General features: G+C 37.8%; 1 protein-coding gene across 1 annotated transcript in view; it reads left to right on the top strand.

The window, feature by feature from the left end:
• The first annotated feature begins 7906 nt into the window (after positions 1 to 7906).
• SLC22A16 (solute carrier family 22 member 16) overlaps positions 7907 to 14915 on the top strand; it is a 39175-nt gene continuing 32166 nt past the window's right edge. Inside the window, 3 exon segments of the mRNA XM_044675409.1 lie at positions 7907 to 7943; positions 7946 to 8426; positions 11787 to 11904. Of these exon segments, the coding sequence (XP_044531344.1) occupies positions 7907 to 7943; positions 7946 to 8426; positions 11787 to 11904 (636 nt within the window).

The raw sequence follows: 14915 nt of genomic DNA, 5'->3' as shown, positions 1-14915 counted from the left end.
CATTACTGTCTTACTTTAAGAAATTGGCACAGTTACCCCAACCTTTAGCAATGGCCACTCTGATCAGTCAGCAGCCCTCAACACTAAGGCAAGATCCTCCACCAGCAGAAAGATTACACCTCACCAAAGATGATGGTTAGCAATTTTTATTTTAGCAATAAAGTCGTTTTAAATGAAGGTATGTACATTTTTTTAGACATAACTATTTCAGACTTAATAGACTATATTATAGTGTGAACGTAACTTTTATATGCACTGGGAAACCAAAAAATTAATGTGACTTGCTTTATTGCAATATTCACTTTATTGCAGTGGTCTGGAAATGAACCCACAAAATCTCTGAGGTATGGCTGTAATTCCTATCTAGTGTCTTTGAGTTGAAAAATTAGACAAATGAAAGCCAGAGAGAAAAAAGGATGAGAATATGTTCAAAGGAACAGTTCAGAGAATTAACAGAAGTGCATTTTCATCTTGAAATCTTAATCTTAACAGGAAGAAACCATCGTCTCCAAAGACCACAAATAGTAAGCAGTGAACAGTCTCAATGTTGCATCAGTTTGAGTATGTCCTTTACTTTGTTGTTTTCATTGGCCAGCCTTTCTACTTAAACCCATTATTTTCCCTGCAGAACTTAAAAAATGCATAAAGGAAATAATAGCTTTCCTTTGGAGGCATCTTGAATTTAGTGGGAAACCGGAACCTCATAGTCATAATTTCCATCCTGTACAAATGCTTGTGGTCTAAAGGAAGAGGATGATTTTATTAGCTTTGAGAACTGGATACAAAATCAAAGAGGAAAAAGGCCTTAGCTTAATTTTAGAATAAATTGTATATTTTTTCAACTCATTCGAATATTTTGCTTCTTTCTTTTAGCACGATGTGAAGCCTAGGAAAATATGCTCTTCCATTTCTTTTCATCTTTCCTAAACTTATAGAATCTCAGGGTTAAAAGGGACCTTAGATGTCATGTGGTCTATCTTGTATCTGAGTAAGAATATCCTTTACTGCCTCCCTGATCAATGGACATAAACCTCTTCTGGAAGACCCTCATTGATGAGGGGTTCACTGCCTACAAAAGGAAGCCCATTTTATTTTTTGAATTGTTTCTTTAGTTAAAAAGTTTTTCTTTGTAGTGAACCAAAATGGGTATTTTTGCAACTTCTTGCCATCCCTCCTTCCTGTGCCTTTGGTGCCAAGCCCCTCAAATTTGATCCCTTTAAGACTTGAAGATGGCTATCATCCATTTCCACCCCTACCCCTACTCACCCATCCTTGGGGAAGTAGTAAGGTGTGCTGGAATGAAGACTGAGTCTTTTTGGAGTCACCTGGGAACTGAGTTCAAGTGGCAAGTTGTTTAACATAAGGAAATTAGATTTGATGGCCTCTAGGGTCCCTTCTGGCACTAAATATATGGTTTTGTACATTTTTTGTTTGTAAGATCCCAGTTCACATCCCACCTCAGACACTAGCTGCCTGATCCTGAGGAAAATCACTTTGGTTTTCTCATCTGTAAAATGATACTCATAATAGCACCTTCCTCACAGGGATTTTGTGAGGTTCAAATGAGAGAACATATACAGCAGTTCCTCCTCAATCTGTGGTTTCACTTTCTGAGGTTTCAGTAACCTGTAATCATTTCAGGGAAGGAGGGAAGTGGGAACGGGGCTGCCTTGGGTGAGAAAGAAGACTGGCACATGGTTCAGGGACACATGGAAGCCCAGACTTAAGCATGGACAGATGGAAGAGAGACATTCATGGGGGCAGGTGAGCAGAGTGGGGCAAAGGCATCTCCTCTTTGCTCTGGAGTTCTCCCAGTGGCAGTGGTCTACCTGGGTCTCTCTGCAAGTTAGTCCTGCTTTCCCATGGATGATTCTTTTTTGGGGGTTGATGATAGAAGGGAGGCTGTGGGCAGGAGCAGAGAGAAAGCACAGACCTACAGTGGAAAGTTAAAATAAGTGTTAAAAATTCCAGTTTTAGGCATCTCCTGAGGTCTTAGAATGTATGCTCTGTGGATAAACGGTGGGGGTGTCTATTCTACAGTATTATATAATAAATAATGTACCTTGTACTTTATTATTATGGGCAGCTAGTAGATAGAGCGCTGTGCCTGGAGTCAAGTTCAAATTCAGCTTCAGGTCCTCACTTGCTATGTGATGCCGGGCAAGTCACTTATCCTTGTTTGCCTCAGTTTCCTCATCTGTCAAATGAGTTGGAGAAGGAAATGGCAAATCATTCTAGTGTTTTTGCCAACCAAACCCCAAATGGGGTCATGAAGAGTTGCATATGACTGAAACAACTCAACAACAATAAAATTTTTATTCTAGCTATTTAATGTTGGTAATGTTTACTGTATATTAAATTTATCAATTAAACTTTATTATATGTATGCACATGTTAGAAAATTGTGTTATATGTGGAGCCAGCAGGTATTTATATACCTATGATTTCTTCTCTCCCTGGTAGGTCTTGGAATGTATCTCTTTTAGATTTGGGGCTTTACTGTATGGCGTATTGTACATTAAAACACTTTACAAATGCTTTCATTATCATCATCACCCTAGGGTGAAAATCCCGAATTTCCTTCTTTTTTCTCTTTAACTAGAACTTCATCAAGGTTTTCAACTCTGAGGCTTAGGTGTTTTTAACATCATGTTAAGAAGGTACTAAAGAAAATTTCCAACACATTTATAAAAAGCCATTGAAGGCAGTCCCCTCTGGTAAGGGAGCCTTAAAAAACTCAAAATTATGGTATATGTAATACCCCAAATTTCTTTACTTTTTTGTTTCTTTTTTTAAAATCCTTACTTTCCATCTACATATTGATTCCAAGGCAGAAGAGGGATAAGTGCTAGGCAATTGGGGTTAAGTGACTTGTCCAGGGTCACAGAGCAGGAAGTATCTGAGACCAGATTTGAACCCAGGATTTGATCTTTACACCTGGCTGTCTATCCACCTTGCCACCTAGCTGCCCACAAACCCCAATTTCTTTTTCTTTTTTTAGTTTTTTTTATTATTATTATTAAACCCTTAACTTCTGTGTATTGGCTCCTAGGTGGAAGAGTGGTAAGGGTGGGCAATGGGGGTCAAGTGACTTGCCCAGGATCACACAGCTGGGAAGTGTCTGAGGCCAGATTTGAACCTAGGACCTCCCGTCTCTAGGCCTGGCTCTCAATCCACTGAGCTACCCAGCTGCCCCCAATTTCTGAATCAGATTCTTGCATGATATGATTTCTAGTAGCCTCATCTTCCTTTGACTAGACTAATGCTTTTGGATGCCACCCTAAAATGTGGCCAGAATTAGTACTTCAGTTTTAGAATCTCAAGATCAGAGATCACCATTTTCTTCAATCTAGATGCTAGGATTGTGCTAATGATTATATTACATTACATTAGCCTTTTTCATTGCTATATTCAGATTGTTGATTCATATAGCTCTGTCTTTCTTTTGTATGCCTTTCCAAAAACCCTCCATAGACTATTTATTTAAAAAAATGTTGTAACTAAAGAGATAATAAAAAGGGGTTGAACAAAAATATTCATAGCCACGCTCTTGGTGATAGCAAAAAATTGGAAAGTGAGGGGGTGTCCCTCAGTTGGGGAATGGCTGAACAAATTGTGGTATATGATGGTGATGGAATACTATTGTGCTATAAGGAATGATGAATTGCTTGATTTCTATAAAAACTGGAAAGACCTCCATGAACTGATGCAGAGTGAAATGAGCAGAACCAGGAGAACACTGTACACAGAAAGTGAAACATTGTGGAACAATTGAATGTAATGTACTTTACTATTAGCAGCAATGGAATGATCCAGGATAATCCTGAGGGACTTATGAGGAAGAATGCCATCCATATCAAGAGAAAGAACTGTGGGAGTAGAAACACAGAAGAAAAACATATGGCTTTTCACTTGTTTATATGGGTAGTTTTGGTTTCAAAAGATTTCTCTTATGTAATTTGCCCAGTTAGTATCTAAGGCCAGATTTGAATTAAAATCTTTTTTGATTCCAAGCTGGATACTTTATCCATTGTATCACCTAGCTGCCCTTCTACATAATCTCTTATCCCAAATCCTTTTTAAAAATAACTTTCTTAATATTAATAGATTTTTAAAAAGGCATTAATAAAGAGACAAGAAAGAGACTGCTTACAAAGTCACAGATTTAGAGCTATGAAGGAACCTTAGTTCTAATCCAAACCCACACCTAACAGATTAGGAAACTGAGGCCTAGAGAGATTGAGTGAGTTACTGGGCTTTGAACCCAGATCCTCTGACTTCAAATCCAGTATTTTTTCCCCATGTACCCTAATACCTTTCAGCTTTTCCTTTTTAGTTAAATTTTCTTAGCACTTTGGTCTGGCACTTCCAGAAATTTAGGACAACATTTAACTGAATATTTTTAGAGAAACCACAAACTATTCAAGATAGGACCAGGCCCATAATAATTTTCTATGCTTTAGAGATGTTTTAAACCTTTGAACTCCTCCCTCACTCTTCTCCTTTCCCTCTCTCCCTTTTTCCCTCCCTTCCTTCCTCTCTGTCTCTTTCTGTCTGTGTCTCTCTCTGTCTCTCTGTCTCTACACACACACACACACACACACACACACACACACACACACACACACACTCATACACAACCATCCATTGAAGGTCAGTTGAAGAACAGAATGAAATTTAAAAGGTGTCAAGACAACTTATCATTCAGTTATTTTCATTACTTCAAATAACTGATTTGATTTATTTTTGTGCTGTATGGATATAGCCTCAATATCAGTTTAGATAAGTAAAATAAAAGTTGAAGAGAAAATACGGGGCTTAGAGTGAGGAGAAATAGCAACCAGTCTTGGTTTTGGCATTTATTTCTTGTATGACCTTGGGCAAATTATTTTTTCTCATGATCTCAGTTACTTCACCTGTAAAATGAAGAGAGATGGACTAGTTCACGTGAAGATTAAAGAGCAAGTATATTTCCCTTTTGACTCATAAATCTGCCCCACAAAGGAGCAAAAGTTGTAAATGAAGAAGTTGAAATTATAGAGGGCTATCATTTTGGGAAATTTCTCAAAAGGTTCATGTGATTTAAAAAAGGTTTAATATAGAGGCATTAGACTGGACAACAGAAATGATAATAACTCTCTACTTGACACTGCTGAGACTGAACAAGTATCATTCTTTTAAATTCTTTTCAGTTTAGTCCAGGAAACAGGTTAGCTTATGGAAAATGAGTTCATGAAAGAAACATAGAAATAATGTATAATATACCTTGGATTTATATATAGTATCTTTCAGAGTTGTACCTAGAGCAGTGTAATCAGGGCTCTTCTCCAGGATATTAACATTTAGAGAGATTATAAATTTAAAATAACAATTTTAAAAGAGTATACAATTTCAATTTTTGTTAAATTTACATTAAAAAAACCCAACCCCTCATTGATGTTTTTTTAAAAATTTAAACATTTATTAATATTTATATTTTAGAAAAGTTAACATGGTTACATGATTTATGTTCTTACTTTCCCCTTCATCCCCAGACCACCCCCTCCCCTGGCCGATATGCATTTCCACTGGTTTTAACATGTCTCATTAATCAAGACCTATTTCCAAATTGTTGATAGTTGCATTGGTGTGGTACTTTCGATCCCCAGTCATGTCCCTATCAACCCATGTATTCAAGCAGTTGTTTTTCTTCTGTGTTTCCTCTCCTGCTGTTCTTCCTCTGAATGTGGGTAGCGTTCTTTTCCATAAATCCCTCAGAATTGTCCTGGGTCATTGCATTGCTGCTAGTATAGAAGTCCATTACATTCTATTTTACCCCACAGTGTATCGGCCTCTGTGTACAGTGTTCTTCTGGCTCTGCTCCTTTCACTCTGCATCAATTCCTGGAGGTCTTTCCAATTCACATGGAATTCCTCCAGTTTATTATTCCTTTTAGCACAGTAGTATTCCATCATTGGTGTTTATTTGAAAAGCACTGTGGTCTTTTCCCAGAAACTCCTATAATTCTCCCTGCCCTCAATATAATGACAAAGAAATATAAGCAAGCCATCAAGTTGGCCATATCTGAAAATATCTGCTTTATTCTGTACCTATAGCATCTGTCTGCTGAGAGGCAGGAGGAATTCTGTATCATCAATCCTCTAGACTCATTATTAGTCATTGTGATAAAAATTTAAGTCTTTCAATTGTGATCATTATGTAGATTGTTCTCCTGGTTCTGTTTACTTTCCTCTGTATCACTTCAAAAAATCTTTCCATATTTCTCCAAATTCTCTGATTTGAAATTATTCCCCAGAGTTTCTTCACTAATTCTCAACTCTACTGTCAGTATCTACTGTACTACTTTTCCCATAACAACTACAACACTGAATGACCATTTTTATCTTTTGCCAGCCTTAGGATATAAGGTTAATTTGAATTTCTTTTATTACTGATTTGGAGATTCAACTAAAAGAAAAAAATCCTTGCCTTTCATCTTAGATTTAATACTGTGTATCAATTCCAAGGCAGAAGAGCAGTAAGGGGTAGGTGATGGGAATTATGTGACTTGCCTAGGGTCACACAGCTAGGAAGTGTCTGAGGACAGATTAGAACCTGTCTTTGGGCCTGGCTCCCAATCTACTGAGCATCTTACTGACCCTGAGATTCAATTTTATTCTGTTGAAGTTTGCTTTAAAAAAACAAAACTGCCCATGTTATATCACCTGAAGACCATTTATCTATTGTGGAGTAGCTTTTGCTCTCATATTGTGAATATATGGCAACACTTCTGATATCTGAATTTTGATATCTGAAATATATATTTGATGTAAAGATTTTTTTCTCAATTAACCATTTCTTTTCTTATTGTAGCTTTACTCACTTTGCACAAAAGCTTTCAAAAATATTTGAATAATTCAGAATGTTTGATGGTTATAAAATAGTTTTATTAGTTTTCTATTTTGACTGAATGTGCATTCTGGATCCCCCTCTATATGGAAATATCCTGGGTTCTTGCCTCCCACTGAACTGAATTTGTCATGATTCCTTCACATTATGCATTATAAAGTTGATATGATGGCATTTTCTTTGTTCTACTTGCCCTAGTTGCCAAAACTGCTAGCTATATTCTTGTACCTTTAGCTCAAAGACATCAAAGCATCATTATTTCTTTCTTAGGATGTAGATGAATTTGGTACACACCCATTAAGTTATTTTCATCATCATTATCACTATTGTATTGACTACAGAGGAAATGATTTATAATGTTGGTTTATTTCTGGATATATAATTCATATCGAATCATACTTTTAGAGCTTCAAAGGAACTTTGAGATTGTCTTCCTTTTAGGCTGGCTTTTTTGTACCTAGGAAGCGATAGCAATGCCAGTGGTTCAAATCTTTATTTCCTCGAGCCAAGGAAGACTTGAGGATGATTTTTTTTTAATTTTAAAAAATTTTTTTAGAAAAACTTTCCATGGTTACATGATTCATGTTTTCTCCCCCCCCAAGCCACCCCCCTCACTTGTAGCCAACGTGCATTTCCACTGGGTTTTACACGTGTCATTGATCAAAATCTATTTCCATATTATTGATAGATGCACTGGGGTGGTCATTTAGAGTCTACATCCCAAATCATATCCCCATCAGTCCATGTCTTCAAGCAGTTGTTTTTCTTCTGTGTTTCTATTCCCACAGTTCTTCCTCTGAATGTGGATAGCGTTCTTTCTCATAAGTCTTGAGAATAGTTTTTAAAAAAAGATTTGTTAATTATCAAGCATTTATTCTCTTTCTTTCTCTCTTTTGATCCCCAATTTTTTTAAAAAAGGAAAAAAATCCCTTAAATAAATATTCATAGTCAAGTGAAGCAAATTCTCTCATTGACTGTGACCAAAAATACACATATCATTTTTTTTTTTAATGTTTCAATGGGAAGTTCTGGTATAGTAACAGTCTTTTCTTCTCTTGCAGATTCCAGGCATTTGTTTACTTTGCATCAGTCTTCCAAACCATCTCTTGTGGCATCCATTACTTGGCTTCCGTGTTCATGGCTGTTACACCCAAGTTTTCCTGTGGGGTTCTTGGGAACATAAGTCGGATCCTTGTTTCTAATTCATCTAGCCTGAAGATAGAGGATGCCTGGGCACTGTTCACACCAGGCAAAGAGGATTACATGGTGGTGCAGCTACACAATGGAGACGTTTGGGAACTTGCTCAGTGTAGCAGGTCCAAAAGGGTGAACCCTTACTTTGAATACCAGTACGATGGTAACAAATCTGACTTTCCCTGCACCGATGGCTACTTTTATGACCACAATAAGTGGAAGAGCACCGTGGTAACCGAATGGGATCTGGTCTGTCACCGGGAATGGTTTGCAAAATCAATCCAGCCTACTTTCATGCTTGGAGTCCTTCTGGGAGCAGTAATTTTTGGTGATCTTTCTGACAGGTAAAATATAGTTGTCACACCTTTGTAACACAGTATTTGTATAAACTTTTAGATCCTTTTTTTTTTTTCAGCATGTCCTCAGATTTTTTAAACCTTTTTTTTTTTTTTTTTTGTCTTAGTATCGATTCTAAGATAGAAGAATGGCAAAGGCTAGGCAATTGGGTTAAGCGACTTGTCCAGGATCACACTGCTAGGAAGTGTCCAAGGCCAGATTTGAACCCAGGTCCAGGCACTCTATCCGTTGTGCAACCTAGTTACCATCTCAAGTATTTTTCTAGCAATTTTTTCACCATTTGTCACCCCAATTTGTCTACTAGGAGGTGTGTTAGGATTATTTAAACTTTTTACACTGCTACAATAGTCATTGGTCCATCTTCCTTGATGTCTTTATTCTATGGGACCTAAGAAGAAAGGTGTTAAAAATGAGATCTTTATTAATTTAAATACTTTTTACTTTAATACCTCCATGGAATTGTCATTTCATCCATTTGAGTACTCTGCCCAAGGATACATACTTTCTTAGTCTAAATGACACTTTTAATGCTCATAGAGAGTCCTGCAGATAGATAGATATTCAATGACATTTCTCCAAGTCACATAGCGATTGTCTCAGGCCTTATTTGAACTCAGATCTTAATGACTCGAGGTACAGTGGTCCATCCATTGTGCCACTTGGGATAAGAAAGTATATACTCTTGTACAGAGAACCCACATGGATGAAATGACAAATCCATGGAAGTATTAAAGTCAAAACTATTAAGAAAAGGTAGGATAAGGAGGTAGCTGGGTGGTTCAGTGGATTGAGAGCCGGGCCTAGAAATAGGAGGTCCTAGGTTCGAATGTGACCTCAGATACTTGCTAGCTGTGTGACCCTGGGCAAGTCACTTAACTCCCATTGCCTAGCCCTTACTATTCTTCTGCCTTGGAGCCAATACATAGTATTGATTCTAAGGCAGAGGGAAAGGGTTAAAAAAAAAAGGTAGGATAGCTTATTGATATAAAAGGCCTCTGAAGTGACTTTGTCTATTAATTGTAAAAAAAAAAAAGCATTTATTAAGTTCCTACTGCATGCTAAGCAGTGTGCTAGGCACTGGTAATGCTGAAACAAAACAGTCCCTTTCCTTTGTGAGCTTACATTCTAATACAGGAGTCTATGTAAATAATGAGATATGTACAGAGTAGATGGAAGGTAATCTCACAGGGGAAGACTCTAACAGCTCCAGGAATGGAGAAAGTGAGATTTGAACTGAATTTTGAAGAAAGCCACAAAAGCTAAGATGCAGAGGTGAAAGGGAGAACATTTCAGATATGGAGGAGAGCCAGTGCCATCATATAGAAATCAATGAGTACTGTGTACAAGAACAGAAGTAGACTAGCATATTTAGATTATAGAGTATGTATTTGGGAGTAAAGTATAAGGAGACTAGAAAGATAGGAAAGTTAAGAAAAGCTTTCAATGCAAACAGTGGACTGTTATTCTGAAGGTAATAGTGAGACATTGGGGGGTTATTGAGTGGAGGTGGTCCAGAATGGGGGAAGGTATCATGGCCATCCTTACAATTGAGAAAAACTACTTTGGAAGCCCAGTAGAGGATGGTTTGGAATTAATTCTTGAAATTTGAGGCAGGGAGACCAATTAGAAGGTTTATGTGATAATCCAAGTGTGGGGTGATGATAAGGAGCTGCACTAGGATTGTAGTGGTATTTGAGGAGAGAAGGCAATGTTCATGAGAAATATCATGAAAGAAAGATGATAAGTTCTAGCTGTGGATTCAATATGTGGGCTGAGTGAAGATAAAGAGTTGAAGGTGACAGTATCATCTGGGAAGATCAGGAAAGGCTTTATACAGAAGATGGCACTTGAATTGAATTTTGAAGGAAACTAGAGATTCATCTAGGTGGTGGAATGGTAAGAGTGTTGGGGGCCTGAAGTCAGGAAGACTCATCTCTCTGAATTCAAATATGTCCCCAGATACCTACTAGCTATGTCACCCTGGACAAGTCACTTAACTTTGTTTTCTCCTCCATGAAATGAACTGGAGAAGAAAATGGTAAACCACTCCAGTATCTTTGCCAAGAAAATCCCAGATGGGGTCTTGAAGATTTGGACCTGATTGAACAAGAACGAAGGGATTCTGAGACAATGAAAGTTAAAAGAGAGTACATTCCAGCCATTACAGAGGCACAAAGATGGTGGATAGAGTGTCCTGTGTAAGGAACAGAAAAAAAGCCAGTTTGGGTGGACTGGAGAGTATATGAAAAGGAGGAATGTATCCAGCTGGAAGGGCAGTTTGGAGCCAGATTATGGGGGTTTTTTACATGCCAAGCAGATAATTTTGTATTTGATTCTAGAGCCAATAGGGAATCATTGGGATTTACTGATCAGGGAAATGACATCATGATGATGATGATGATGATGATGATAGTTATCATGGTTTTCAATACATACAATAACTCAGAGAAGTAGGGGGTATTATTATCCCATTTTACAGATGAGAAACTGTAGCTGAGAAGGAGTAAATGACTTGCCCAGGGTTACACAGCAAGGAAATGTCTAAGCAGGATTTAAGTCCAGATTTTCCTGACTCCAAATCCAATCCTGTACCCATTATGTAATGTTACCTTCATGGTCAATGCTTTGGGAAAATTATTTTGTCAGCTCTGTGGCCAGTGTCTTAGGGAAGATGGAGAATTGAAGGTAAGATATCAATTAGGAAGCTGTTGGAAGAGTTGTGATGATAGTTGATGGAAGGTTCAATTAAGGTGGTGGCCATGAGAGTTTAGAGAAGGGAACTGAAGTAAGAGGGATGATGGAAATAAAACTGAGCAGGTTGGGCAACTGATTAGATATAGCCACGGAGGAAAGGATGGAGGGAGGGGAAGAGAGAGACAGAGACAGAGACAGAGAGACAGAGAGACAGAGAAAGAAAGAGACAGAGAGATTGGAGAGAGGGGGAGTTACAGAGATGAGGGATAGGGAGAAGAGGCAGAGACAAAGAGATGGGAGGAAGGGAGAGAACCAGAGAGAAAGACAGAGATAGGGAAGGGAGAGAGAGACAGAGACACAGAATTAGAGAGAGATGGAGTGAGGAGGGAGGCAGAGACAGAGACAGAACAGAGACATAGAAGAGACAGAGAGATTGTTTGTACTCTCTCTATACATTACCTGCTTAGGGCAATGCTTTCCTGTTAACTGGAAGATAAGCCTGTTTTAGAAGGAAAGACATGCCAGCTCAGTCTTGTCAGGGGCTTGTCACAGTCTCCATTTATACATATATGGGGTAATATTTGTCAAATGGAGTCAGTTGTTCAATCTGGTTGTATACCAATGCTTTCTTTCTTCCATTGTATAATTCTCAGGTTAGGAAGGCGGTTTGTGATGTGGTTCACAAGCATTGGGCAGTTCTTCCTGGGAGTCGCAGTGGCTTTTACATTTGATTATTACAGTTTCATAGCCGTACGCTTCCTTCTTGCTATGGTGAGTGTCTGGGGAAAACACAGCCCTTCAAATCTGGCACATCTCAATTTAAGCTTAGTTGTGTCATCCTTGAGATGATGGAAAATCAGAAAACTGGAACCTGTATGTTGCAAGAAATCTCTTATTGGCTCTTAACCCTCTGCTTTGTCCCTTTTTCTCCAAAGCCTCCACTTTACATAGAATAATAAAAGCCAATATTGGTGCAGCATTTCAAAGTTTGCAAAGTGCTTTACTTGAGTAAAATATAATTTTATTTGGTTCTTACAGCAAGCCTTTGAGATAAATGCTACTACTCTTCTCACTTTATAAATGAGAAAATTGAGTATAAGAAAGAGTAAGTGACTTATCCAGGGTCATAGAATCATTATAGGGGTAGAAAGCATATTTCATTTGGTTATATATTAAAGGAATTTTATTATTTTAAAGTGAAAATTTATTGAAAATTCTGTCACAAAGGAAGTTATTTTTATTTATCAAAGGAAAGAAATTAAAACAACTAAATGATAAAAAAACTTTTACTTTAAAAATTCTGACTTAAAAAAGAATAAATGAAATATTTTTTTCAGGGAAGACATTAAGGTGTACTCAGGCATACCTTATAATGCATGCTTATACCAGCAAGTAAGTGTCTGAGGCAAAATTTGAATCCAGATCCTCCTGATTCCTTGTCTAGCACTCTACCCTTGACCCTACTCTAACTCTCATCTGCTTTTTTTTTAAACCCTCACCTTCTGTTTTAGAATTAATACTAAGTATTGGTTCCAATGTAGAAGAGTAGTAAGGGCTAGGCAATTGTCATCAAATGACTTGCTCAGGGTCACCCAGCTAGGAAGTGTGCAAGGTCAGATTTGAACCCAGGTCTGCTATCTCTGGGTCTGATGCCCTATCCATTAAGCCACCTAGCCACCCCCATCTGTCTTTTATAATTTCCTTATAATGTAAAGGTTAGTACTTTCCTACATATATTCTCTCAGTAGAAAGTAAGATCCTTGAACCCAGGGACTATTTTTTTTTTGTCTTTCTATTCCTAGTATCAGCACAGAGCCTTACCCATAGTACTACTTCATAAATGTTGAATTGAACTGAATTCCATATACTTTATCAAAAATACATACCTGGAAATTGTCCTTCTATTTTGCAGGAAGTAGGTCAAGATAAGGCAGTTCCTCTAAAATTACAACTATAGTTGACTTAGTGATGGAGATATTTGGAAGTGGAGAATTGGGGCAGGAGCTTTCTTTGCCATCAACATTAACCAAAGGAGTTATGTGACTATTGTACACCCTTTAGAATTTCCCCTAATAGCTTAATATGAGAAACAAACAAACAAAATCTCATCTTACATGTGCAAAAGACAGCTTAAGACGCCAGGTCTGAGTACTTTATGGAATGGCAAAAAGAGTTTTGGATTTACCATCAACAGACCTACATTCATTTCCCATTTCTACCACCTACTTCCTGTTGTAGGCAAATTACTTGATCTCTCTGAATCTCACTTTGTTTATCTGTAAAACGAAGGGGTTGGAAAAGATTTTTTTACCGTCTGCCTTTAAATCGATGCTTAATATCCAACTATTCCAAGGCAGAAGAGTGGTGAGGGCTAGGCAATTTAGTTCTCCTGACTCCAAGCATGTCACTATCCATTGAACTATCCCTTTTTGTCCAGTCTCTTTCTTGACTTCTAGTCTCAAATCTTCAGTTATCTATTGGATATCTCAAAGTAGAAGCCATATAGATATCTTAAATTCAGCATATCCAAAACAGAAAATCATTATCTTCCCCACCCCTCAACTCCAACCCTCCCTTCTTCTTAATTTCCTTGTTGCTCTTGAGGATACTATCCTCCCAGTTAGTGAGAATCACAACCTAGGGGCCATATTGGATGAATCTCAATCTTTCTGACTCCTCGTTTGCAATTTGTTACTCAGTTACTCTGCGTTTGCTATCTATCTTGTATAAGTTCCTTTCTTTAAGACTCCTATTACCCTGGTCCAAGCCCTCATCCCCTTACTCGTAGAATAGTGCAGAAGCCTGCTTAGTTCTTAGTACAAGTCTTACCATGCCACTATTCCATTCAGTAAACTCCCTACTACCTCTGGCATCAGAAACTTCACTGTTTGACTCTTAAAACCTTTCATAATCTGCTTTCTTCCAACCTTTCCAGTCTTACACCTCACTCCCCTCCAATGTGATTAGGGGACACTGCCCCCCTTGCTGTTCTTTGCAGTAGACACTTCATCTCTTCACTTCCCACATTTACCATCTGTTTCCCATGCTTGGAATGGTTTCCCTCATCTCTGCCTCCCAACTTTACTTAGCTTTCTGTAAATTTCAGCTAAAATTCCAACTTTTTCAGTTAGTGCCTTCTTCTCTTCCCATCTTTCCCTTCCCTTCTCAATACTGTTAGTTGCAAGTCTGAAAAGCTTAGTTAGGGGTTTTGAGGTTAAGTGACCTGCCCTGGGTCACATAGCTAGAAGATGAGATCAGATTTGAATCCAGGACTACCTATCTCTAGTTCTGGCTTTCTATCTACTGGGCTTGGAATCAGGAAAACCCATTTTCTTGACTCCAGATATGACGTCAGACACTTTGTGACCCTGGGCAAGTTACATCACACTGTTTCAGACTTCTCATCTGTAAAATGAGCTGGAAAAGGAAATGGCAAACCATACTAATATCTTTGCTAAGAAAACCCCAAATGGGGTCACAAAGAGTGGGATGTGACTGAACAACAACTTTAAGGAGAAAGAAAGAATTGAATTCTATTAAAAAGCTTTAAAAAATCTTTTTTCATTGTTTTCTTCTTCCTTCCTTACATAATGCATCAGGTGAATGTCATTTGCAGGTGGAAACTTTCCATTACTATAGTAAAGATAAACATAGACTTAACCAGACTCCTCTTTCTTTCTTTCTTTCTTTCTTTCTTTCTTTCTTTCTTTCTTTCTTTCTTTCTTTCTTTCTTTCTTTCTTTCTTTCTTTCTTTCTTTCTTTCTTTCCTTCCTTCCTTCCTT

Source organism: Gracilinanus agilis, chromosome 4 (assembly GCF_016433145.1).
Source record: "Gracilinanus agilis isolate LMUSP501 chromosome 4, AgileGrace, whole genome shotgun sequence".
Lineage (NCBI taxonomy): Eukaryota > Metazoa > Chordata > Mammalia > Didelphimorphia > Didelphidae > Gracilinanus > Gracilinanus agilis.
This window is presented reverse-complemented; position numbering and strand designations above follow the sequence as displayed.